This window comes from Protomyctophum bolini (genome assembly GCF_963924005.1).
Source record: "Protomyctophum bolini genome assembly, chromosome: 4".
In the NCBI taxonomy this organism is placed as follows: Eukaryota; Metazoa; Chordata; class Actinopteri; order Myctophiformes; family Myctophidae; genus Protomyctophum; species Protomyctophum bolini.
In genome coordinates, this window is record NC_137865.1 from 44475093 (window position 1) to 44501349 (window position 26257).

Below are 26257 nucleotides of genomic sequence, written 5' to 3' on the forward strand. Positions count from 1 at the left end.
ATTCAAACCTACTTTTGATCGTTTGATCTTTATTTACACAAATGTGCTAATTGTTGTGCCTGAGAGTATTCATGTGTGCATAGTAGAGAGAAATGCAGTGTCTAATAGGAGGCAAGCAGGCATAAATGTGAGTATTGGAGTGTGAAAGTTATATTATTGTAATTTGGCTAGTCGAGAGAGAGAGATATTGTGTTGCTTTATATATACTTGCATGTGCCAAATCGCCAATGTTGTAAGCTTGTAATCAGCTGTATTTGCAACCAAGTATCAATCAGGCTTGTGTGTGTGTGTGTGTGTGTGTGTGTGTGTGTGTGTGTGTGTGTGTGTTCTCCTACTGGCAGGTTGTCCAGTCCAGGTAGTAGTATAGCTGCGTTTCTGGGGCTGCTGGTGGAGGCGGAGAGAGTTAGACTACTGCTGCTGTTATTGTTAGGGCTCAGGCTCACATCGTCTACAACTCTGCAAACACAGGAAATATATTTGTTGTCCTCTAAGGCAATACATTAAAAAAAGTCAGATACAAACATTACAATCAGGAAAACATCAACATCTCATTAATCGGGGATGTTACACTGTTACATCCCAGATGAATGGTACATCCCAGATGAATGGTACCTGAATATCAATCTCCATATTGCAGTGCTCACGTACAGTACATGGTGTGCGAGTGTGGATAGGTGACCGTCTACTACTGAATTATTATTAAAACGACAACGTCACCATTCTTAGCTGAACTATGCTGAATGTTTGTAAAGGCTTTGTAAAGGCTGCTAACCTGTTGGTTGAGTCCGAGTTGCCGCTCATGGCTGTAACGATGGTCAAACTGCTGGCACTGCTTCCAGGAGAGGCAGGAACCTGGAGGGACACAGCCAGCACACCATCACTGCCCTGTTGTTTCTGGACTTGGTTGGTTGGTTGCTTTAATGGCATTGATTGATTGCTTTACAGTCAATCAAAGACCATGTAAGAACTGCAGCTTGAGCCATTCCAAATTCTCAGTAAGCTGCTTTAAGGCTGATGCCAATCATTATCCCTCCCCTTATTTTGATGTCTAAATCCCGCAACACACCAAACTTTGTAGTCCAGACTACTACAGCTGTAGGTCGAACGAGTTCTGGAGATCAGTCGGTTGAAAGGAGTGGAAAAGGGGGCCGATGTACACTACAAACATAAGAACATTTGCATGCCTTAAGTGCCTAACACGTCTCCAGACATCTTTAGAAGACCCCGTTGGGAGCCCATGACGCCTGGGGATGTCTAAAAGGTATTTTTAATGATATAAAACCGGATGGCTAAGATCTTTTGCTTGGTCATTCCTTCTTCAGTGGTCTGCGCAGTGCGCACTGCCGTTCACTTCCTTGTTTGCGGCCCGACTGAACTGTCTCTTTACTCTTAACTCTACGGCACTCTCCATGGTTTTGATAAAACGCTGATGAAATATATATTTATTGAATATAAAATGAGCAATATATTTATTTATTATGGTTTGGTGATTAATTGGATCTGCTTTTTAGTTACTCTGATCAAGCGCATCAGTCCCAACCATAGGGACTCTGAATCCTATTATGTCGCATAATATGCCACTTCATTTCTTAAGGTGCGAGTTCAAATATAACGAAGTCGCACCGGTGCTACTTATTGCTTTCACCCCCCGCCTCAACCATGAGGCACGGGCATTAGTGCTATAATAAAATATTACTTTCTTCTGGCTCATTCCACAGAGTCTCGCCTCTCTCTCTCTCTCAGATTTAAGCAACAATCAGCCGTGCACTAGTTTCCCTGGAGCGCGCAGGGCACTCAGCATGCCTTTTACAACTGGATGATGATGCTGGGCTTTGCTCGCTCTGAATCCACGGAGACAGCAGACACAGAACATGTCCCCAAACACCGAGGTAAACTTGTTGTTTGATTCAACATCAAGTGCCACCGAAAAATAGCTTCCAATAGCTTGTCGTTTTGCGTCGAGTAGCGCCGTGTGCAGGCTAGATACATGATCGCATCGCCCAACAAAATACATCTCCCCCGTGAAACCTGGTATATTCTTCGTCGTATTGCATGCTGAAGATTTACAGATTTACAAGCTCACAACACGTCGCGTCCACCACACATTGTGAGCTTGTAGATCAGCTATTTTCAGCATTTCACTTCACAATAAAAGCACATCAGCTTTCACATGTTGGGGCTTCATTCCATATCAAGACAGAAGCAATTAAAGTGGGCAAGGATTACGAATTCGGTGGCATTGCACATAGCAAAAGGGTGCAGGAAGAGTGGGCACGTAAACATTGTGGGCACCACAGAGGTTGAATAAAAGGTAGGTGGCTAGCGCACATCCAGTTCCTGTCTGGTGCTGGACTAAGGCAAGTACAGTACAGTGAAGAGAGGAGAGTCCGCACACAGGTTTTGCTCCAAGGTGTTTGCTCTTTTCACAGAGGTTGAACATGCGATGCCCATGCAGAAGGTAAGGGGTGTGTCTCATATTGCCAAATGATAATAATGATATGGAAAAATGCACTATAGGTTAATTATAATCATTTCCTGAAGAAAAATGTGAAATGAGAAAATGTTAATTAAATGCCATCATGCCCAGGTAGCTTATAAAAACACGTGTGTGTGTGTGTGTGTGTGTGTGTGTGTGTGTGTGTGTGTGTGTGTGTGTGTGTGTGTGTGTGTGTGTGTGTGTGAGAGAGAGATGTGTTATGTGCTTAATTTAAGACATTTATGCTTCAGCCAAGAAAACCTTTGCTAGCCTTGGTGATAAGGTCATGTATTAATACCACGCTATTAGGTGACAAATAGTGTTTGGCTATTAGGTGACAAATGAAAACCAAATGTGCTTTTGCTAACGCTCAATTCACCTATAGCTAAGACCCGGTCTCTCCCACTTAGACACTTTCCAGCCGGGCTCATTCAGTCCAATGTAAATATCATGGATTTTACACAATAAATACTGGTTCATTTTTGGAACCAGACCTTCAAAATCTCTTCCAAATCCGGGCCTGCACGTGAAAAATATGCTTGTGGAATTTATTTTTTAACCTTTTTTTTGGGCGGGAACCTCTTTTGGTGTATGTTATGCTTTAGCTATTTTTTGAAAAATCGAAGAACCACTGACTGATCCTTTAGGAAAACTATTGGTGGAGAGGTTTGTCTAACCTAGCTGTGATTGGACCATAGCAGTTTGGGGAGGGGCATAGCTATAGGTAAATAGTTTGAGAGCACTTATAGAAAACCAAATGAGAGCTGAAGCAGGTGTGGGTGTGGGTTCCTACCGAAGCGCTCGGCGTCATGAAGGCATCTGGGGTCATCAGTTTGGGCATCGCCGCTGCTCCCGAGGCAGACAGGAAGTCAGCGGGCGCGGGAAGCGGTGGAATCTTCATCAGATCGTTCTCTGAGCCGTTGGCGGACTCCTTGTCAGAGCTCTGGTCTGTCAGGTGATCTGAGAAGCCTGCTGCAGACAGAGAGACAGAGGTAGCGCTAAGGATTAGAGAGGTTGACAGACTGGCTGCTGATTGGTAGAGTGCTGATTCAGAACCTGCTGGATAAATCTAGGTGAAGGAGGAGCACAACTGATTGCAGTGTACGTGAGAAATTATCTTAGACCCTAGCCTTAATGAGTGTGGTTATATGCTTTGAAGCAGTAGGCAAGACTATTTGGCCCGATATAATTTAGAGGTATAAATAAAGTGTTTATTATAGCACTGGATCAGGCCCTAAATCAAAATCAGTCGCAGGAACATTTGTTTGAGTTTCTCTCATTCAATAACACTTAATAATAATAACGAATTGCATTTTCTAGGAGGGTATATGAGTGTGTGTCATCAGTGCATAGCAATAGGAGAATCATTTACCAAAGCCATCCTGGGAGTCAGAATGGGGCAGGAAAAGGGCAGAATTGGAATCCATGTTGTTGGGCTGAAACCAAATCTGGACATCTTGCAGAGATCTGAAAATACAGTTTTATCAGGAATATTGAGAGAGATAATGATTCAACCTCGACATAATTATATTTACCGGTAGTAAAGAGGTTCATTCATTCAAAACCTGCCAGAATAATTTCACCACTGGAGAATCTTAAACAATTGCAGGGAAAACTCACTTGGTGTGGACACAGTAGAGCTTAATCTGGATCCCAGACTTGGACTCCATAGGCCCCTGGTTGCCCTCTAGAGGAAGAAACAAGAACAACAGGGTAACCAGGGTAATCGCCAACTGAGTAATAATGGGGGTAAAACTAGAATTATTAAATTACTTTTCCAGGCATCTCAAACATGGCATGAGAAGAAAAAAAATAAGGAAATGTATAATGTAAAGACATACACATTTAATATAAAACTTTAGAAAATGTGAGTTTTATAGATTTACAGTTGTGGCTCATGTTCTCAGGTACTTTGTACATAGCCTCGCATAGCCAGCCTTCATCTGCCATATACGGAGAGAGACAAGACTATCCACACAGTGATATTAGTATAGCTACGCAATGCTACTCAGTAGCAGGGTAACATTATACACATGGATCGATTGAAAATCCTGACATGGACTTGGAGGTCTGATCAGATGTCATTGATATGTGAACATCATGATTTCCAGTCCGTGTACCTGTGGTCATGCTCTCACTCTCCTCCTCCGCGGGCAGGACCTCCGTGTGTCGCAGTCTGCTGTGCGTCACCTCCTGGACGCCGAAGCTGAGCACGGGATGGGTCAGCAAGAACTCGGACACCGCCGTGAAACTGGCCTGGCCTTTGTCCTGGTCCTGGTGGAGTTCCATCACGTAAAGAACCTGGGATAAAGAGGAGGTAGGGTGACAGTGTGTGATACAGTGGTAGCGAGGGAGCGTAGTGGTGCATTCAATGAAGAGATATGGCAATATATTGATTGAACATCCGGATGATAGGTGAATCGATCGAGAGGCCGCTGTGTCCATATGGCAATAAACTGCATGAATTATCTGGGTGACGCAGTGTTGACAAACGTACCTCTGTTTAACGTTATAAAAGCCTCCCTTGCAAGTTGCAATGCACTCCCTTCCCAGACCCCTTGTTAGGATGTTTAGACATTTTATTTTAATTTAACGATCTCTGTGGGCCTGAAAGTGATTTATTGTATTTGTGCGACATGGTCATTATTTTGAATAAACGTATAACCAATATACAGTACATCAATATATCGATTTATATCGTATCATGGCCTCTGTATCGTGATACATATCTATCGTGAGATTGCAAGCAATCACTAAGCGGTATACTGGAGAAAATGTAGTAATGTAGTAAATGTTATGTTGATTCTGTAACTATACGTTTATTGAAATATTTTGCAGATTTTCTGAAAGTTCTGTTAATATTTTTGATACATTTTAATGCAAACTACAGTCAAGAATTTCCGTCATGCACATCAACATGGTCTTTGAAGACAGGGAGTTAACAGTGTGAGAATGCTGTTTTCATTTATGACAGCAGGGTGTGGAATGTTAGATTGTAGGTAAGATGTCAGTGTTGCCTACCTTCCTCTGTACGTCTGTGAGGATGAGGCACTCCGCAGACAGGTCCAGACTGGCCTTCAGACTGGGCTGAACCGAGTTGAATGGATCAGCAGAGAACCTAGAAACAAGAAGAGGAACCTTACACTGATGATACTTGATCTGGTTGACCAAAGAAACGGCAGGTCCAATGGCGCCCTACTGTGCACTGTGGTGGAATGTAGTGCGTTTGCTACTGGGCAACGTTACATTTGTCAATCAGTGGTGGACCTCAAACAGGGTTCCTACACATTTTCCATTTTAAAATTCCATTCTTTTTCATTTAGTTATTCTCTGTAGATTTGTCACACCATATTTGACATCCGAGTACAAATAGCTAGATGCTTATGTAAATAAAATGCTTTTAAAATCCAACTGTTAACTGCTCAGATCGATGAACTAATATTATACTGTGCTTGGCTCCATGCGCTAATCTATACCAGAAAGGACGCCGGCTGGGCCAGGCTATTCTTGCTATAAATGTTGCAAATTATTGTGTGTATGAGGGGTAAAAACTGGACAGCTATGACGGAAGAGTGCCACACTACTGTATATGCCAACTTAGCAACGGCTGCTTAGCTAGCATTGGACACCCGCTGTTGGGGTGCTGGGATTTAGCAAAGGGTCAATTGATTTAATGATAATTAGGGTCCCTTCATTGAGACAATGAAAAGTTATGGAGAAGGGAATGTGCCAGCACGATGCTACGAACCTAATGGTTTGTAAGCAGGTCCATGAAACTGTGCACCACATCTTTAACTCCTGGTTCTGATCCGCTCCAGTTATTAAGAACCGCCAGAATGGAACACTACAGAGGAGAGAATAAGGGCAGAGAGAGAGCTTTAGTTTGGAGGAACTAAACATCACATGTTTACTGCATAGACTAGAGAATAGTGTGTACTCATAGACTAGAGAATAGTGTGTACTCACTCTGGGTCCTGTTTCTTATGATTGTCACAGAACAGTAAGCAGGATAGAGGACGTCCTCCATGAGGCGTCCACTCGTGGAGACACCTGGAGGAGATTAAAGTGGATGGAGACGTAAACAAGTAAACTCACACTAGAACATTTGATCTGGGGCCTCTAGTTTGAGGGCACAGCTGTTGCTAACAGGGAGAGCTCAGGAAACTTGAGAGAGCCTTGACAGCCAACATATGTTATGTATTTAGCAGTAGTTTAGTAGATTGTCACTAAATCAGAATTCCTGGACCACCTTAAAGCCAGGTTAGCTGAGCTCAATAGCTTGTTTTCTCCGTAACATTGTCTATTATTTGGGAATATTTCTTGTGTATCTAAGTTGTATGTAACCAGATACAACTTTACAAGCAGAGCCAATTGATATTATGCAAACAATTGCAAGCTTTGCAATAGAGTTGTACTGGTGAAGGATACTTTATTCACCGACAAATACGAACACACAAAATCAAATGCCTCCCATCTTGCAATTAGAGGGCTAATTGCTAGTGTCCATAAAAAAAAAACTAATATTAGATTGCCTGACTCTCACAAAAACTCTCACAAACTTGCAAGGCTGAGTCCAACCCCTGAATCACTAGTCACACCCAGTCACCCATAAAAAGAACACTGGAATAGAAAATGAATCACCGATATTGTGGGTTAATTATTTTTGTAAATTCTAAAATGTGGAAAGGTTTAGTTTACCTAGGCTGGTCCTGGCCTCCTTCTATGTAAATTTGCCAGAACTTGACGTATCCATCGTGGCTTGCTGTAGCGAGCACTGTCCCATCAGGTGACAACGCTCCTTCGCTGACTCGCTAGAGGGACAGACATATCACCCGTTATTTTAACATGACACAGACTAAAGTAGGTTAAAAATCACGGGAGGCGGACTATTTTCCGACAGCATTCTAGCCGACGGGGCAACGGTCCGCTCCGCAGCGGGGGGACCTTCGCTGCGATGCGAAAAAGCGATGGTCCGACATGCGCTGCTCCCGTGCTTGCGGTTAGGGTTAGGTTAGGATTGAGGTTTCGGATCAATATGCTGTCGGAAAAAAGACCTGCACCGAAAAATCACAGCTATGAATCTTTCAAATTAAGCATGGCATGGGTAATTACATAGGGCCTCCAAATCCATTACTTTGTCTAATCCTGGGACAGATTCCATCTTTTTATAGATTACTCTGCTGCTCCATTAGGTCAAGAGACCTGCCTTCAGCTAACAAGAAGCCCTTGGGATCTCAGGACGCACCACATTGTCCACGTCCTCCTACGTACCTGTGTGTGTCCCTTCACTATGATGAGGCCCTCCTTCAGTTCTGCAGCATCAACAGGCCAACTGCTGTTGTTGGCACGCAGGACCTCAAGGTCCCACACCTCTGCCTGGAGGAAGAGGAGAAGGAACAGGTCAGACAGAGGTAGACCAGCAGAGAAGTGGAATGGAAAACCATAATGAGTGAGACAAATGTTAAGCAGTGTACGCGACTACGCGTCACTGTGTTCAAAATGAAGTGCACGGAGGCAGCAGAGGTTGACTAATGGCTGCCCGTGGCACGGTAAAAAAACTTTCAGGCAGGTAGAGTTTGCTTTCGGGTTCCCCGACCTTTGGCGGGGAAGTCCATGTACACTACAGGCGTGTGCGTGAGACGAGCACGGCTGCATCTCAAGTTAACCCACGATAAAAAAAAAATGAAATCCCAGCCGCAGACTTTTGTCGCCTGTGCTGCGGTTACCTAGACCCTTATAACGATGAGTGAAAACACAAGAATACAGCAAGCAGCTTATTCCTTATGTCACATTCCAAACAGCAGTGCCAGTACCTACTGACTGAAGTTTAGCACATGCCAAGTCAGACGAACGTAAACATTGACTTCTGGTTGGTGGACTTCAATATACGAGTACTTTGTCGTGTTATGGGAAAGTGTCTTCTGATCTGTGGAACTTCAAATAAGAGCACTCTCGACCTATAATGTTCAGTTTTCACTGCTGCTACAGTTACAAATATAAATTAAACACCGTTTTATTCATAGCTATTTAGATATGTGGCATACATATTGAGGTATGACATTTTTTATCGCACAGCCCCAGATTTCGGAAAAGTGGGCATGATGACCTTTGGCTTTGGACAAGTAGAACATGACCTGTGCTTGCCCAACGGGTAAGTGCCTCTGATGCCTTGAAAATGGCATTACCAGTAGACAGAAATCAATAGCTTTAGTTTAGAACTTTAGAAGGACTGAACGAGGTTAGGGTAGAAGAGGTCAAAGGCGTTCCCAGCTGGTCAGAAAAACAGCAGATACCTTGTCGTCGTGTAGAAGGGCCAGGGTTTGACTGGAATCATCTTGGTTCTCCTCATTGTCCTCAATTATGTAAGGACACCAGATAAGGCGGCGGTGGGAGTTCAGAGGAGTGTCCTCTGGCCTGCGAATATGGATCACAACCTGGTCGCTGTGGGGGATTAAGTTAAGGATGGTCACTGGTGTATAAAAGGGTGCAAATCTCAAAAGACCAGTCTCTGGGATTTCTGACACTGAATAAGACGCAATCCCAGGTCATTACTAGTGCAACAAGACATATAGAGTACGCATACATGTGTGTATACCCTTTTTGTGGTCATCCGTTAAACACACACACACAAAGACACACAGACATAAATAGCCTTCTATTCGTCATAGGATACAATATCTTGTTGCTTGTGCAGGTAATCTGCCACACCACCAGGTTGCCAGCTTCGTCAACACAGCCCAGCAAAGAGGAGTCTAGGTGGGCAAAGGCCAGGTCTGTGACGGCGCCAGTGAAGCCCTTCAGCAGGGAGCGTTCAGCAGACTCCAGGCTCAGCACACGGATCATTGCATGGTTGTTGGCACCTAAAAAAAAGGTACAAATGTTCATTTTGAGAATTTAATAAAAAAAGGCCTAATCGTCTTTTTTCTACAATATACTGTATGCATTGAATACTATGTTTGCAAGTTATATTTTACAGCAGTGTGGATATAGATAGTTCTGCCCCTGGGGACAACAATGAACAACATTTTAAATAGACTACATTTGTACTACTTTCATATTTATTGGAGCCAGATGGGATGTAAAAGAAAGTATTTATAATGTGTTTTTGCCACTCCAGAAGTTTGTGCAATTGGCCCCAGAAACCTTGACACAGACAGAATTCTCCCAGATGACTGCCCACGCAAAAAAAAAAAAAAATACTGACAAATTATTGCATTTTTGTCATGTTGGTTGTTTTCATGCATCAGTGTGTAAGGCTATTCTAGTCCTGTATGCACTGAAGAAATGCCTCAAGGGAAATGTATTTGCAGATTTCGGCTGATTCAATAAACTAAATAAATATACAACTCCTCAGTGGTCCTCAGAGGCAGCATCATGCAATTCTTACTTTCCTGTTGTGCTGAGGCTACCTGGGACATTTTTATTTTCTTCCCCCTCATGTCAACACTATATGCGTTGTGTCCAATGTTAACCCAATGTACTGCACTTGAAATGAATTGCATTGGTAATTAGTTTCTGCAGTAGTTTAGAGTGCTGACTAAGGCTGGGTGCAATTACCTCAATATCTCCATACCACCGGTATGTAACGCATCCCGCGGTATGGTAAAAAATAAAATGCATGTATAATATATATATAAGTAATCTGTATATTTCTCTTTTTTCTGTCTATGCTGTTCTGGCAACCTAGGTTCTAGGCCTACAAGTGCATATGGTGTGATATGAAATCAAGATAATTTTTTATGAAGGCTTGACACGTCATCACGAATCATGTTTTCGTTCAAAGGAAGTAATTCAAATGTTATGATATAAAAAAAATAGTATACACAAAAATGGAAATGTTCCCATTGTTTTGTCATACATTGTTAGGTATGCCCATATGATGATTCTGGATATGGTCTAAACGTGTGAAAAACGTATTTTTTATTTCACTAGGTCACTTTAATAAAGTAGTACTAGTGCTATTAAATATCCAGTAAATTTGCAATTTAATAACAGTCCCATCTCTGTAAGGGAGCTCATTAGGGATGAGCATTATAAATGTGAATGTTGGCCATCATTCATATTGAGCCATCGAAGACAAAACATCCTGACAGCAAACTACAAAATGTACCACCAAAACCAGCTGGTATACAAGTCCTTATTGGGCCACACAGGACAAGATATGGGTCAAAAGGCATGACGGTAGATTAGAAGTAGGTATGTGCGTGTGGATATTAACAGTGCGAGGAGAACACATTCCAGGAGCCTCAGTGGCTCACTCACCTCTGATGGCATATGCCAGAAAGGAGTTAGACACAGCTATCAGGTTGCCATAATAATACTTGTGCTCCCAGTCATACTTGGCAACAGGCTGAATTTTCACCTGCAGTGAACAGAAGAAACCCACAATTATAGCAAACCAATAGGCCTCACTCAAGTCTCAGTACTGGATTATTTGAGTGAAGGTCAAAGGGAGCTAAATTAATAAGAGGAGCGCGTACTTTATTTGTATGCAGCAAGTTTCAAAAAGTGCATTGAAACCTGCATATAGACCTTCTAGGTCTTTGACTGCCCTTGCCGTACAATATCAATCGATATTGATTCTTACCGTTGACATAATTGACGTCTTTTTTTTAAGTTTTTCATTGATTCAGATGCCACACTTACCATCCATAAACCACAGTAGCCTACTGACAAATCAGGCTCTTATTGTCTAATATTATAAACTAATCAAATTACTATGTGCAGATGTTTATGGCTTTCATTTTCACATGAGTCTTAAAAACCTCATCTTCAAATTTAATACCTACAGACAGATTTGGTCAAATTTAAGACAAATTAAGACCTTAAAACTGGCTTATGGCCAGTGACGTGCCTGACGTAGTGAAAGCAATAAATTCCTGATTTTTTATTTAAGACTTCTTAAGGACCCGGTATTAAACAGTGCCAGAGTTTTATGGCGGCAGTCAAAGAGTTCACCTTCTTTAACCGTTTGCTGTTGGATGTCTATTATATCCTCTAGCTGATCAAACACTTGAATTAAAGAGAATGGACAGTATCAACAACAAAAATGTCTTACCTTGCTGCTACCTCGAGCTTTACTGTCAATACTGGAGTCTCGACTGGCCACGATCTCCACGTTTTTGGAGACAATGGAGATAGCGGTGGATCCGTCATCACCAGAAAGGCAGCTTAGGTTGAAAAACACATCCACACACTAATGAGTTCTATATGCTAATGTCGATTACATTTAAAGGATATGGCCAGCATAATTGTATAGCCTACGAGAATTCTAAGACTAGAAAGCCTGGTCAGTCTATACCAAGAATACACATATATCTCTTTTCGGTACTCAGTCGCTTTACAAAACAAAACAAAGTGTTTTGCCATAACAAATCATCGTAATATTTCCTTTAACTTAACGTGACAGTGAATTAATTTTTTGGTTTTGTTTTCTCTGTCCCTGCACATTTTTTTTGTTTACACAACACGTTTATATTCGCAGTTTGCGAATGTTTGCCCAATTGCCTCTACATCAAAAACAGTGTGGCTCTGGTGACGATGGCCTATTGGCCTCATTATTGAAAATAGGTTTATGTAATCAAGGAACTTCACAAGAACGGTCAGTGTTAGTGCAGGTATATATATTAGCAAGGGAAGAAAAAACAATATCACTTTGGGTCACTGGGTACTTCAAGCTTTCCTTTCCTTGGCCAGAAATGTGCTTCTCTTTTGTAATAAATGTGATTCATCTACTTCTCAAGGGACAAACACACATACAAACTCTCGTCTAGACGGCCCAAACAACAGCTATGGTCTATGTTTACATAAGATATACTGTATGGCTGAAGCTATGAGTAGATAATAACATGTCGTCGTCCCCCCCCCCCCCCCCATGTAAATATCATGTTTTTACATAGAGAGATATGATTGGAATCAGAGATGCACGACATAATCGGTATCGAAATCAGCCGTCACTGTCCAAAGTTTGGTCCTTTTTAATGATATAAAACAGGATCACTGTAATCCAGTGTTCCCAGACATGTTTTGCGCATGCGAGCAGCCGTTCACTTCCGTGTTTACGGGACGACAGATCTCGATCTTCTGTCCTAATTTCTGACATAACCCAGCATCTCGTTTGGAAATTGGAACATTAACGTTTCTGTCTCGGAATCGGCGATTATGATCCTGCAAATAATCAGAGATCGGTCATAATTTCAATATCATGCATCTCTAATTGGAATTTATGATTTGACATTAACTCACATGATCTGACTCTCCTGACTGTTGGTTAAGTCTGATGCAATGGGACAAGTGGATTCAGCCATGATTGACCTGTCGCCACTACCTAGCAGGCCTGCTGCTCCGAGTCCCAACAGCCCGTTCAACTCTCCATTGAAGGAAGGTTTTCTCTGGGTGTTGCTTGACTGCTCTGTAGAAAGAAAGTCAAGACATGCGAGGGTTAGCTTATGGAAGAAATTAACAGTACACACCGCGTCTCCCCCTCTCTTTATCAATCTCTCTCCCGTGTATGTCTGTCTGTCTGTCTGTCTCACACAAACAGTTTGCTCCGATGCGGTTTTATCATGAGTTGGTTTAATAGACAATTTAACTGCAACATTGGGCTAATATAGCTTGCATGTACGACACAGAACAGGGATTTACCCAAGGAATAAAGGTTATATATATATTATCATCCGATCATCTATCGATACAGTCGACACGACAGACAGTGGCAGTGAGCACAGCTGTCCTGTGCTCTCATTGGCTGTAATACAGGACTTCTCGGTGTGCGGTCGCAACCCATTTCATACTGTACGATGTCCAGTCGGCGACAGAGCCAAATATCAAACCTGCTTGATATTCAGGTCTTGCACCTTCGTACCTCCGTGACTGCCTACCTAGATATGTCCCTAACCGCCCCCTCAGGTCCTCCACTGCTGGCCTGCTTGAAGTGCCTAAAAAGATGTGCACAAAAGAATATGGTGAGGCAGCTTTTTGCTTCTACGGCCAAACAGCCTGGAATAAATCACTATTACAGCTGCACCCTCTGTAGACTTTTTAAAATCTCAACTCAAGACTCACCTCTCCACTCTTGCTTTTAGTTGAGTTTTAAATAGAACCATTTTATTTTATTGACAATAAGCAAAATTAAGAACATTTTGGAATTTGATATTTTAAAAAAATCGTTCAATTGTGGTAATTGAACATTACAGTATCATTACAAGTACTAGGCACAATTAAAAAAAAGGGGGTAAAATAAGTAGTTAGTTCAACATAAAGTACTCATATCGGTACTCGGTATTGGCGAGTACTAAACATTAAGTAATTGTACTCTGTCTGAGAAAAATCGTATCTTAACTCTACTTTTAAGCACAGCTGAGCTTGATTTAAATGTGGTCACACGTCCCATCTTTTATCTCAATAAATAATAAGTATGTGTCTGACTCTCCAGCATGTGAATAACTGGATAAATGCTTGCAATACATACAGGTGTGTGTGTACACCCACATTTTATGATTGTGTTTATGCACATCTCTCTCGCTTTGAAACTTAAGTATTGCTTTGTTTTTTACCTTGTATATCGGACATGTTAACTTGAGTGTTAATATGAATCTGCACCATTTGTTTCATTTCAAGGCCAAGTAAAGCTGCTGTCACTGTTTTGAAAGTGAACCTTCTGCGCATTTATGAAGGCCCAGGCTATTTCCAGGCACCACTTAGAGTTAGGACAAGTCCTATTTTCCAGAATGCACATTTAATATGGCTTATCGATTAAACTTGATTTTGAGACAAGAATGCACACAGGCTGGCACAACGCGTGGTTCAAAAATACCACAGGTTGTAGTACGACAATTTAATTAGCTAGCTGCTAAACGTATTCACGTCAACAGTAGCGTCCCCGCAATTAGACTGAGCCATTTAGGTAGCTGCGTAATGGCAAATGCATGGCTTCAACATGAACTAAAGACCTATAAACTGCGCAACAACTTTAAACTTGTTCCACCAAGGGCAATTTCCCAGTGATGCGGGTGGTCAGATCCAGTTAGCTGCAGCTACAGCTACTTTCGCATCCTTTGAGAACTAGCTTGCTCTTCTGCGCATGAGGCGCCCACTGACGTTAACACGCTAGCCTCAGTGCTAACTGTAGCAGTACATATAGCAGTATTAGAGCTGGACACGACCAAAGAAATGTCACATATCAAATGACAATAGTGTCGACGACTGGTGCCGATACTTTTGTTAAGTTGAAAAGTACGTTGAGTCACATTTGTCGAGTGACAGGCTCGCGCGACTGCGTCTAAATTAGCATTTCGCTGGCTATTTGGTTAGCATGTTATTAGCCGATGCGCTGCGGGCCTGGCTCGCGCAGCAGACGCAGTCCTCCCTTGTCATTCCCGGTACAAGTCACTCACCGGAGCTGTTCCCTGGGCGGTCGAGCTTGAGAATGTCCCGAAGGTGCTGGGTCGCACCCTCCATGTCAATGTTAGAATTATTGGACGCCATGGGTGAGGGAAAGGGGGGAACTGGGTTATTAGAAGGGGAGAAAGAATTTATTTTTTTCCAGTGCGATGCAATCAGTGCTCACTTCTTTCACCCCGAGCAACCGTCTAAACTTCCGCTGTGTCCACGCAATATTTCCCCCCGAAACGTCAGTCCACTTTTAAGTGAATAGTTAGTTCCTACCTGGTTCTTTGCCACCGACCGAAACTGTGCCAAATAAATTACTAATATCGATTGTATTTATTTCGATCGCCCATTCAGAATAAAATTAATGCCTCTGCAGAGCAATTACATTGCAATTGTGACTGAAACTTAAATGTCCTAAAGGGGCAAGGGCTATAGCCCGGCGCTATACATACAGTAAAGTAGTAACCACCAAGGTACACATGCCAGCTAATATTTCACAGGTTAATCATGCTTTTAGGAACACAGACTGATTTTTATTAACCGGCAAACAGTTTATGAAAACAACCTGTTAATTTGAGTTCCCATACTTTCCTAGAGAAGTCACCAAACTGGCAAGTTGTTAAAGTCCTCCCACAAACAATAACACTGACTTAACTTGCATAACGATAATATTCAATAACATAGTCTACACCCCTTTGTAGTAGTTGCATATACAGTGAGGTATCTCCATTTAACCCATTAACAGGAAGCAGTGGGCGCTACAGGGGCAGTGCCTCTGGGAGAAGCGTCTTCCGGGCGACTGTGGCTCAGGAGGTAGAGCAGGTCGTCCACTGATCCATGGGTCGGCAGTCGTGTCCTTGGGCAAGACACTGAATCCCAAATTGCTCCCGAAGTGCTGGTTGGTACCTTGCATGGCTTCCGCCGCAATCGGTGTATGAATGTGTGTGAATGGGTGAATGTAATGCACAATCTATGTAAAGCGCCTTGGATAAAGGCACTATATAATTATAAATGCACCATTTACCTCAGGGACACCTTGACACAAGGCGTGGAATCAAACCTGGGACCTTTCACTTCCCAAGCAGGCTCTCCAATCATTCAGCTGGCTGCCCCATGAAGATGGGAATTATGACAGACGGCGAGGTAAAATAAACAGATACAGAAAGAATAACAAGTTGCACACCAATAAGAAAAAGTCCAGATTTTATTGTGTATCGTGGCTGCAATATCCATGTTGACTGCCAAAGAGAGACCGACAGAATGAGAGAAAGAGAGCACAGGGTAAGTGCGGATCACACAGCAAGGTGAAAACTCGTGGCCTCCATGACTCTTTGGTTTGCTAGAGCAAAACCTAACACGACAACGTGAATCATGGCAAACGTATTGAATCCTTTTGAAAACAACATAACAATTATTTTGTCAACTCAAACGAAGGCTAAAAACAACAAAGGGGTACCTACAATATGTTAAACAAGAAGTAGAAACAGAAGAAGTTGACTCTGAACATTGATCTACAACACCAGTCCACAATAGTGCTAACAGAACTGAAATGAGAGCTGTGGAGTCATCATTGGTAGAGCAACAGAACCAAGTAAAGAAGAGAACAGGGCAGAGTTAGGTACAATGGAGTAAGAGTTATGGCATCAGTAAGCTGGTAAATGTTTTCCTGGTCTGGCTTGAGTGTAATGGGGGCTCTCCCAGCATCATGCAGATCAGTGGAGGGGCAGACAGGAGCGTCTGATTGGTCAGCCAGCTCTCAGCACAAGCAACATGTTGCATTTCTATTGGTTGGGGGTGGCTCGAAAGCCCACCCACATGAGGTTCTGTGATTGACATCTAGAATCCGATGTTTGTCAAACAGGTGCGAATGAGACGGGGAGGAGGGAGGGATGGATGTCCTCTCTACTTCTTATAGTCCACTCCAACCTCCTCCCCCATTTCCTTTTCACACTGCCCCCTCCACCGCGGCCACCCCTGCCCACCAGAGTGGGAGCATGATTTAGCCAAAGTTGTGTAGTGCCAGCCTGAACATGTCGTTGGTGCACACCCACGCGTCGTTAATGTTCTTGAGGATGAAACTCTGGTGGAATCCCATTATGGGGTCTTCATCTGCCTGTAAAATGACATGGACAAATTTCACATCAAATTTGAGAATAGTTTTGTTTAACCCATTTTGACCTGAGATCAGATTTTTCAAAAATAGCAGACCTACAAGCTCGTAGCGTGTCACTCGGTGACGTGCTATAGATCTTGTAGCTTGTAGATCTGCTATTTTTCAATAGCTAAAGCATAACATAATGCTAACACCAAAAGGGGTTCCCACACAAAATGGTTAAATGGTAATGAATTGATTCTGCACTGAACTGATTCTGAGAAATGGAAGCTTCCTAGCCATTATGATTAGCAATCCAGATCTTCATAGAGATTAAACTTTAAATTTCACAAGTTATAATACTTAAGAATGAATACTTGGTTGCACATTGTGTCGCAAACCAAAAATAACAGAATTATGAGCAGAGGTTCTATTTTCAGGGTGCGACAGCAGAGTGTGTATAAGTATAAATCAGGCTTTAGTGGGAGAATGAGTGAAGTCGAAATAAGCCGTTCTGCTTACTTTTAGCTGTCCTACGACCATAGCCATGATGCAGCTGTCTGGGGTTGGTTGGTGGTCCTGTGCTGTTATACTGTGAGCAATTTTTACGAAGGGTAGACTCTGACAAAAAAAAGGGAACAACAAAAAACGAAATTGATAAATGTTAGACAGAAATACAAAAATGCATTTAATTTTTTTACAGAGGTCCTATTTATCTTAAACCACAATTCCTTAAACTTGTATTGGAGACACAATTATAATACATATAACAGATAACTATAAAACATAATTAAATTGCTGTTTCATGATGGCCCTGACAGTCATACCCCACAGCTATGACTGAGACCGGAATTCTATTTTGCGGCCACACGCTATTTGTACTGTTCTTTTATTTTTGTCTCCTACAGGCGTGACTCAAACTATGTTTCAGAGTTTTCATATCTCATCCTGATTGACTTCCAAAGTTTGCAGGAGTGGCCCGTTTAAACAAAATGCCTTAAATCATGAACGCAGCCATCTCCAGCACCATTGTACCGATCAGCATGAAGCTGTGCACACATACTGTAGAGGCCAGAACCTGACATTTTTCAGCCTGTTAAAGCGAAATACATTGGTAAACAGTCGGCATCATCACAGCGGCAAGGGTCAGCAATGATTGCTTAAAATTGCTTAATTTGACTAGTAGGTAGCACATTAACAAACGCAAACCTCTACTAAAGTGTTGATCTACAAATGGAACCAAATGGAGCAGTAAGGGTTCATTTTTACACAACAACTGTAGTTCTTGTGTAAAATCAAATGCCATATCCCCCACATTCATTCTCCAACTTAACAGTGTACACTGATTGTCTCTAACTTGACCGATTCACATTTTCAAGTCAGGATTCATATGAAGAATACATTTTGTGATGAGCCCAAGGAGTGTTTTTCGTGAAAAACTAATGCTTGGAATGGATTCAGACTCAAGAAAACCCCCTAGTCTGACCCCTAGTTTGGCCATAGACCCCCCTAGTTTGGCCATAGCCACTTAAATATGCCCTAATGTGCTGACTTCATCACATTTGTGATGACGGCTATGGCCATTTTTAGCCCAAGGACAGTTTTTCGTGCAAAACAAATGCTTGGAATGGCTTCAGAATTATGAAAAACCCCTAGTTTGACACTTCACATGCTACTTAAAGCATAATGAAATTTAGAACATTTTTCCTTATAATGGTTGTATGGTACCCCAACTTTCCCCTAGGGTGGTTGAATATAAACCAATGTGGGATATGTTAGTAGACACCTTTACAAACACAGAAATGTATTCCCAGATTTTATTAATAGAAAAACGACGCTAAACATTAAGAACGCAAACTTGGATCAAATCACAAAAAAGACGAAGCTTGTTTCCATTGTGGTCTACTCAAAACAACCCAACCAACAAACAGAACAAACAATGTGAAGAACTTTGGCCAAGTGTACAAAGATCGCCATTTCCATTTAGCCAAATATCCACGGTCAGTAGGACATGCACACAAGCAGCGGCAGAGCTGTCAAACTTGCGGCCCGCAAGTTTCTCAATACCCAAAATATTGAATTGCTACAGTATTTACTCTCTCACTCTTTAAAATGAGAATTTAAAACTGGACACAAAATCATGTCCACAATTGAATCTAAAAATATTCAAGATATTCAGCAGCAAAAAAAAAGAAACAATGCTTATGGGTTCCGAGATTGCTAACTTACATACCAAGGTGAATACAATACAACCTACTGTAAACTCACAGAAAGCTTTTCGACGATTGCCGCTTTTCCCTGGAACTGTTGTCCCTCCCATGTAAGGCATGAGGCATCAATCTAGAGGAGAGTGAGAATAAAGGCAGTGAGTTGGACAGGTTATTTACTGTATTCACTCTCTATATGCTGCTCTGAGATCAGCAGGTTGGTGCCTTGCATGGTTTTGTCTGCCGTCATTGTGTGCATTGGACCCTGATGAAGGCTTAACCGCTGAAATGCGTCAAGTCGTTTTTTAACATGGCTATAGCCGAGTGCCTTGGATTTCCTTTTTTAATCTATTATCGTACCCTATCCTAAGAGCACCTGTCGCTTCTTCTTTGTATTCAACCTTTTATAGCTCTTTGGTTAAAGGTGCTATATAAATGCACCATTTACCATGTTTAATGTCCATGCACATTCAACTCAGAACTCAACTAAAAAAAACATCTCTGAAATAAACATTTGGTAGATCAATCAAGATGTTTGAAAACCCACCTTTTCAGACTCCATCATGGCCCATAGCACTTACCCCACCCCCTTAGATAGCAATTCTGTAGACTTAGATAGCATTTGATACAGACTTATAGCATGTTATGTAAACAGCATAAGTGCATTGTATGTAGTCATAGCACGTCATAGTACATAATGTATATCATAGTAGTATAGATGTATAGCTTATATGTATAGTTTCATTATAGATATTCCACTGTTACTTTCTTAGCTTATGCATGTTTCATGATAAATGTTTTTATGTGATGTATTCCCCATGCTTTTTGTTCTTGCTTAATGTAAGTCGCTCTGGATTAAGAGCGTCTGCTAAATGCCTAAATTGTAAAAAGATGCAAAGACACCTGTCAATTGTCAAAGACAACGATTTCATATTTTGAATGCAACACAAATTGGCTAACAATTTAATATAAATATTCACCACCGCTGTTACAACTTTAGGGGAAACACTGGAGAGAGAGGCGATGGAAGATTCAGCCATAGACATAGAAAGGTAGACGCCTCATTCACCGCTGCAATTAGCCCTTCGCTAAGTCCCTCCCCAACGCGTCCTTGTCAAATAGGCACGTTAGCAGCGAAGAGACAGGTCAAGCTGTCCTTCTCACCCTTAGAGATGCATGTTAAATGACGGGATTTCTTAAATGACAGAGGGAGAAATCAACTTTTAAAGACTACGGTCATTTGTATTATTGCCATCACCTGGGTTGGTCAGTCGTGTAACTTTCTCGACGTTAAGCCGTGTAAATGTTCAACAACACAGCCATGCATTGACAGCTATGAGGTGGCGAAAGCTTGAACTGCATAGCAACAGTTGCTAAAACGATTTGGATTGGCATTGGACTAATTCATCATTGGAGCGACATGTATCGCACTGATATGGCACATCCCCGGCGTCCAGTCACGTGACTCACATCCCTTCCTTTCATTACTGTCCTTGGCACCAACGCAGAAGCTTTGCCATCACATGAGAGCATACGCCCCAGAGCCGAAGTAGGCGTCTACCTTTTTTATGTCTATGAACTCAGCACCTTAACGACATTTGTTGTCTCCACCAGGCCGAAGGCATGGGGAGAGAGTATGTATTGCACTTCGTCCTTCATCCTCTAGTGAGGTCTGTGAGGAGGAAACTAGGGATGTAAAACTCACTTCCTGACTTGCCCACTTTATTGGTGACATTTGGAAATATGAGTCAAATAGGACCCTAGCCAGACTGAGAAGCAAAGTGAGACGAAAACAAAAGGTCAGCGAAACGGAGCGAATCAGTCAGTCTCCATGTCCGCTCACATCTCAGAACAACATTCCTGGGTCCATTAGCGTTCAGAAGGGTAAGAAAAGGTAAGGTCCACATACAGGATTAAGCTCCAAAGCTGTCCCAGGTGTAGTCCTGACCTAAGGTTTCTGAAAAACTTCAAATATTTATATAGCAGAATCAAAATGTTTACATTTTTGAATACTGTACATACTGTACAGAACCCAAATATGGGTTCCTGATCTGAGTGGGTAAAACACCAAAAGGGGTTCCCGCCCAGAAGGGGTTAAATATACTCAGTAGGACTGTGAGTCTTGAACCCTTGAAGGGCCTCACACACCGTCTGCGAACGCCGCTCGTCAAAACAGCCGCCTCCGTTATTTTCAATGAACCTACCGCACACCGGCGGCGTCCGACGCGCGTTCACGCCTCGCCTGACGCTCCGATACGCCACCGTTCTATTTTCCAGGCGTTGCCGCGCGCCAACGCCTGTGCCGCGTCGCTGCGAAACCCGGTGTGTGTTGGGCTTAAAGCTGACTTCAGAATCATACGAATCAGTTCGACAGACAAACAAGAGTCCTGTTCTGCAAGTCTTGTGAAGCTCCGAAGAAGTATGGTACATCACTACTACTCACATATATTGCTCCTAGCTGCGTTCTGTCAGTGTCAAACAACTGGTAGTAGTGTTGCACAAAGCTGGATCCTATCTGCTCCCAAATAGGCTTGTCCCCCATTCTGATTCACCCAGCAACACGCACTGTGGAGAGAATGACAGAGAGGTGAGATAAGACGGTCAGTGTAGTAGGAATATCATTACAAAGAAACAGAAGAGAGATGAGTCAAGTTCAAGTCATGAACAATCATGTAAGACGCTTTCAAACTAGCAAGAGAATGTTATAAGTAGAGATGCTCCGATAATCGGCAATTTACCCTTGCTCTCTGGAGAAACCAATCGTTTACCCCATTTAAGTGGTATAAATGTCAATCAGATATATAGTAATAGTATAATATCATTTTGCATCTTTGTGACAGCCCTAAACATTCTCCCCTTCCTCCCCACAAACAGGAAAAGTTTTGACATATAATAATTTTGTAAATATTAAAACTTTCCCCTTTATACGCACAAGATCGGTACCGAGAAAAACAATCAGTGATCGGTCCCAAAAAACCCGGAGCATCCCTAGTTATACATGTACATAGTACACAGTATATAGGCTATATACAGGATCACATGGAATCTGAGTAGGGATGGGCCATATGACATTTCTGGCAGATATCAAAATCCAATATAATTAATTGCCGATAACCGATATAAACCGATGCTGATATGATCTGATTTAATATTAAAAAAAAAGTATAATAATTTTGTCCATTTCTGTAAAAAGGCTTATAAACACTGAATTTGAAAAAAGCAATGCCTCTTTATACCAAAACTAGGGATGCCCAGTTATTGAAATGAATGTATTTTTATTTAAAGAAAGTTCCAACTTGTTGACTCTTTTGAAAGCTTTTTATTTCAACATTATTATAAAATAAAATATCTGCTGAAACCAATATATTATTTTTGATAGATTCGAGACCGATGTTGCATTTTAAGGCCAATATTGTCCGATAACGATATGATGACCGATTAATTGCCCATCCCTACTACTGAGACTAAAACCACTAAAACTCAACTTTTCCACGAGCTGCACACAGACAACACAGAACCCAAAATGACTGCTGGACTAATATGAAAACTTCCTTTGGTTACAGTCTATCTATGTTTGGGAAGCACAAACGTATGGGTAGTGGGCGATATGGAAAAATATAATATCACGATTATTTTTCTTACGCAACGGTACACAAGTTAACAAACTAAAAGAAAAAGGAGTAACAGACCATTTAGACCAAAATACGTATTATTTTTGGCGAACAAAACCATCGTTCTACATAGTAGAACTGCAAATCATAGAATTTGCATTCACTGTATCACGATATATATACGATATATCTGAAAAGGTATATCATTCATGACATGAAGACATTGTATCGTCTCAGCTATATTTATCACCATACGTGATAAACCCACCCCTACGTATGGAGTAAGGAAGTTTATTTGTTCAGTCCAGCAATAATTTCGGGCCCCGTCTGTGACAGAGAATGTTGTCTGTGTGCAGCTTGTGGAAAAGTGGACATATTTGACTAAACACACGTTTCCTGGCAGAACTTTCGAATCGATATGAAACTAGGGGACAATATCAGGAATTAATTCATTATTGGGCGAGTAGACATGCAGCACGGTATAGATTAATGCCACGAAGATCAGTCTGCTACCCGGGCAGGCATGGGAGTGATCTATGGCTGTATTTTGGGAATACATGAAATGTATGTAATACCACAGCCATTATTATAGGGCTATACCCACCCCAGTTTAAAAAGGCCCACGTCAACTCAGAGGATAGAATGCCCACCTGAAAACACAGTCACACCAGGCGTACAGACAGTGGAACTGCTCAGCCTGGTATTCCTAAAAGTAACCTCAGTAAACTATGCTTAAACGGATATATCTAACTCTATTCCTAAACTTAACCCCAGTAAAACTATGCCTAACCCTAAACTTATTTCTAACATTCTCCGAGTGGCCGGGCGTGAAAAAATGAGGGCGAGCGGGTTTAACTTTTTAAGGAAAGCATTCCGGTTACCTCACCTCATATATACCCACCCAAAAGGCCTGTGTGTCACCTTGTAACATTACCCATCCCAGTTTTAAAGGCAAGTCACAGTTGATTGACCATTTGAGAGTTCCAAATCAAACAGGTATAATTAATATAAATGTGGGTGAAATATTATTGGGAAATGTTTCCCAATAATGTTTGGAGAAGGATATTTGTGAACATAGTTCAGATAGTTGTACTTTCAACAATTTTCACAGAAAATGTGATATTTTTAGACCGAAAGGCTAAAGAAAACAGCAGTAAGAGGCAAATCATTCTCAAGTGCACTGTTATACTGTACTGTACAACACTTGGATTAGATGCCCATGCACTGTAATACTAATTTAATTTAAAGGGCCTTCAAGACAGACTTTCCTGGGGTTTTGTGACGTCATGGACAGTGGTCTCACTGCTGGATTACTACAATGACCATAATGCTTTGCAGCACAGCACTCGCCCCACCTTGTGGAGCGGGAGAGGGCTGTCTTACTCATAGTTTTATAAAGGATAGAGTGCGGACAGCCCCGCCCCGCCCCCTGCTATTAATTTCGATGGAAGTTGCTCAATGGCGTTTTGAAGCACCCGGAAGAACGGTGCGGAAGTGCTCAATGTTAAACCCCAGCTGCACAGGGTTTCCTCGCTCTAAATGCAGGGGCCGCCTGCTGTTCAAGCTCTGGCCACTACGTCCCACAGCTTCAACGTTGGCCAGCCTTTCTGGAGGATTGGCCATAGACGCCCTTTCCGACTCTGAGGCGTGTGTCACAATTAGACCGTCACTAAGTCCCTCCCCAACCCATCCTTGTCCAATAGGCACGTTAGCAGCGAAGAAAGCTTGACCTGCATAGCAAGCGTTGCTAAACTATTTGGATTGGCATTGGACAATCACTTTTTGGGGTGGGATTTAGTGAAGGGCTAATTGAAGGCACAATTTTCCCGAGATTCCTTGCAAAGCATTTGCCTTCAATGAGTGCTTCCGTGTGCGTAACATAAGTCCCGGAAAAGACACACTGTGATTGGCCAGTAGTCACTCGAGTGACAGCGAGAGACATGGAGGAGTCACATGAGTCACTTGGGCAGCGACACAGCGTGTCTTCAGCACTTCCAAATAAGAAAGCATGCCGAGACGAGAACTGTTGCTTTGTGTTCACTCTTTAATGTTTTCTGTTCTGATGTTGTATTAATAACTTTGTTGTTTGTGTTTGTTTGTTTGTCTTCTTTTGTATTGTAATGTATATGACTGTGCACTTCTGATTGACTTCCTGACTTCATTGGGAGACACGTCGCTCCAATGAAGTGCAGCAGCCAGTGAGGCATCTATTTTTTATAATATCTACGGGCTTGGCTTGGTCTTACTGAGACATGTAGTCCAGGAAGGAAGTGAGACCAGTGTCCATGATATCACTGGCACTTTGAAATACTAAAATATCTAAAAACACATATTACACACACAAAAACCCCAGGAAAGTGTTTCTTGTCTCCCAAACATCATTAAAATAAGATATGGTTGCAAAAGGGGTGAAGTGTCCCTTTAGGAAAACGACTTGTAAACAAAACTATATACATAATAGTATATTTGTCTTACAGTTAACTGCACACGATACAGATATATTGTCTCTAGTACGTCGTTATATACCGATTAAATCATGATGATCCCTGCCCTGACTGGTGACAGACAGCAAAAGTCATGTGCTTGGCTGCTTACAACTACAGTAACGTTTGTGCGAGAACTTTCTGCCATGTTTGCAGATTCACACACTGCGAGCTTCAGTTATTTCCGACAGTACCACGCGTTGTTGATCGACACAAAACACCAGCAAGTTGCAAACTTTAGTTAGCAATATCTTTAGCGCACATACACGCCAGGTTATTGGGAGTAACCCCCCCACCACACACTATTTACGATAACTGGGAGGCCTATTTGACTAGCAAGCTAATACTAGCTCGTTAGTAGGGCTTGCTAACACTCATTTGGCTAAGCTCAGAATGGCTATCGAGATGCACACGCCGAACAACCATGGCCGCTACGGGATCGTCAGAAAATGCTATTTGCAGTCGCTAACTTTGAATTTAACTTTGGACTGTGTTCTAAAAATATCCCTCCCGACGACTACTCCAAGAAGTGTTGATGTCTCCTTTTCCCGCTGCATGTCCCTGCTCGGACTCTCCTCGGGCCCATGCCCATGTCGCCCAACATACACTGTAATGCCGTACATAGGCGTGTCCTAGCTAGCTCTGTGCCGGGGCCACCGCCACTCTGTCAAGCGAGTTATGCCATGTAATGCTGGCTCAAATGTTAACGGAAAAATAGCTACTTAAATATGGATATGGGTTCATTCACCATTCCATTGCAGGTTTTAATAGAAAAACTTACCGCGAACCAAAACCGTGCTCGCCTCTCAGCTGCCCGCTGTGTCGGTGAGACAGTTCACCAGTGCCTGGTCGGGAACAGCGCACGCTCAGAATCGCAGGGTGATGGTTTCTGGGATTGTAGTCTTCGCTCGCATGGAGGGATTGTAGTCTTTACGCATAAACACGTTTTCCACTAGTTAAAGGTAAAGCCTCACTATATGTAACCCTTTTTTAAGAAT

At 42.2% G+C, this 26257-nt stretch overlaps 2 protein-coding genes across 6 annotated transcripts in view; both read right to left on the reverse strand.

Moving 5' to 3' along the window:
• Nucleotides 1-15058, reverse strand: part of edc4 (enhancer of mRNA decapping 4) — a 35551-nt gene extending 20493 nt beyond the window's left edge. For 2 of the 5 annotated variants that reach the window (XM_080762359.1, XM_080762355.1), the window contains exons 1-18: nucleotides 14872-15058; nucleotides 13357-13413; nucleotides 12722-12887; nucleotides 11535-11646; nucleotides 10739-10838; nucleotides 9150-9336; nucleotides 8770-8917; nucleotides 7748-7852; nucleotides 7175-7287; nucleotides 6443-6526; nucleotides 6225-6320; nucleotides 5498-5594; nucleotides 4597-4777; nucleotides 4097-4163; nucleotides 3849-3943; nucleotides 3270-3448; nucleotides 773-852; nucleotides 336-456 (exon numbers count right to left, since the gene is read on the reverse strand). In XM_080762359.1, coding sequence (XP_080618485.1) covers nucleotides 336-456; nucleotides 773-852; nucleotides 3270-3448; nucleotides 3849-3943; nucleotides 4097-4163; nucleotides 4597-4777; nucleotides 5498-5594; nucleotides 6225-6320; nucleotides 6443-6526; nucleotides 7175-7287; nucleotides 7748-7852; nucleotides 8770-8917; nucleotides 9150-9336; nucleotides 10739-10838; nucleotides 11535-11646; nucleotides 12722-12887; nucleotides 13357-13413; nucleotides 14872-14962 — 2079 coding nt within the window. In that variant the 5' untranslated portion in view covers nucleotides 14963-15058. The remainder of the gene's footprint in view (nucleotides 1-335; nucleotides 457-772; nucleotides 853-3269; nucleotides 3449-3848; nucleotides 3944-4096; nucleotides 4164-4596; nucleotides 4778-5497; nucleotides 5595-6224; nucleotides 6321-6442; nucleotides 6527-7174; nucleotides 7288-7747; nucleotides 7853-8769; nucleotides 8918-9149; nucleotides 9337-10738; nucleotides 10839-11534; nucleotides 11647-12721; nucleotides 12888-13356; nucleotides 13414-14871) is intronic. The other 3 variants (XM_080762358.1, XM_080762357.1, XM_080762356.1) reach the window with 3 other exon arrangements.
• Nucleotides 15059-16052: 994 nt separating this feature from the next.
• Nucleotides 16053-26154, reverse strand: nutf2 (nuclear transport factor 2). The gene is made up of 5 exons (XM_080762435.1): nucleotides 26041-26154; nucleotides 21609-21730; nucleotides 19227-19298; nucleotides 17481-17579; nucleotides 16053-16979 (listed from the first exon to the last, which is right to left on the reverse strand). The coding sequence occupies exons 2-5, from the start codon at nucleotides 21705-21707 to the stop codon at nucleotides 16866-16868; spliced, it is 384 nt and encodes a 127-aa protein (XP_080618561.1). The 5' UTR covers nucleotides 21708-21730; nucleotides 26041-26154; the 3' UTR covers nucleotides 16053-16865.
• Nucleotides 26155-26257: the final 103 nt, after the last annotated feature.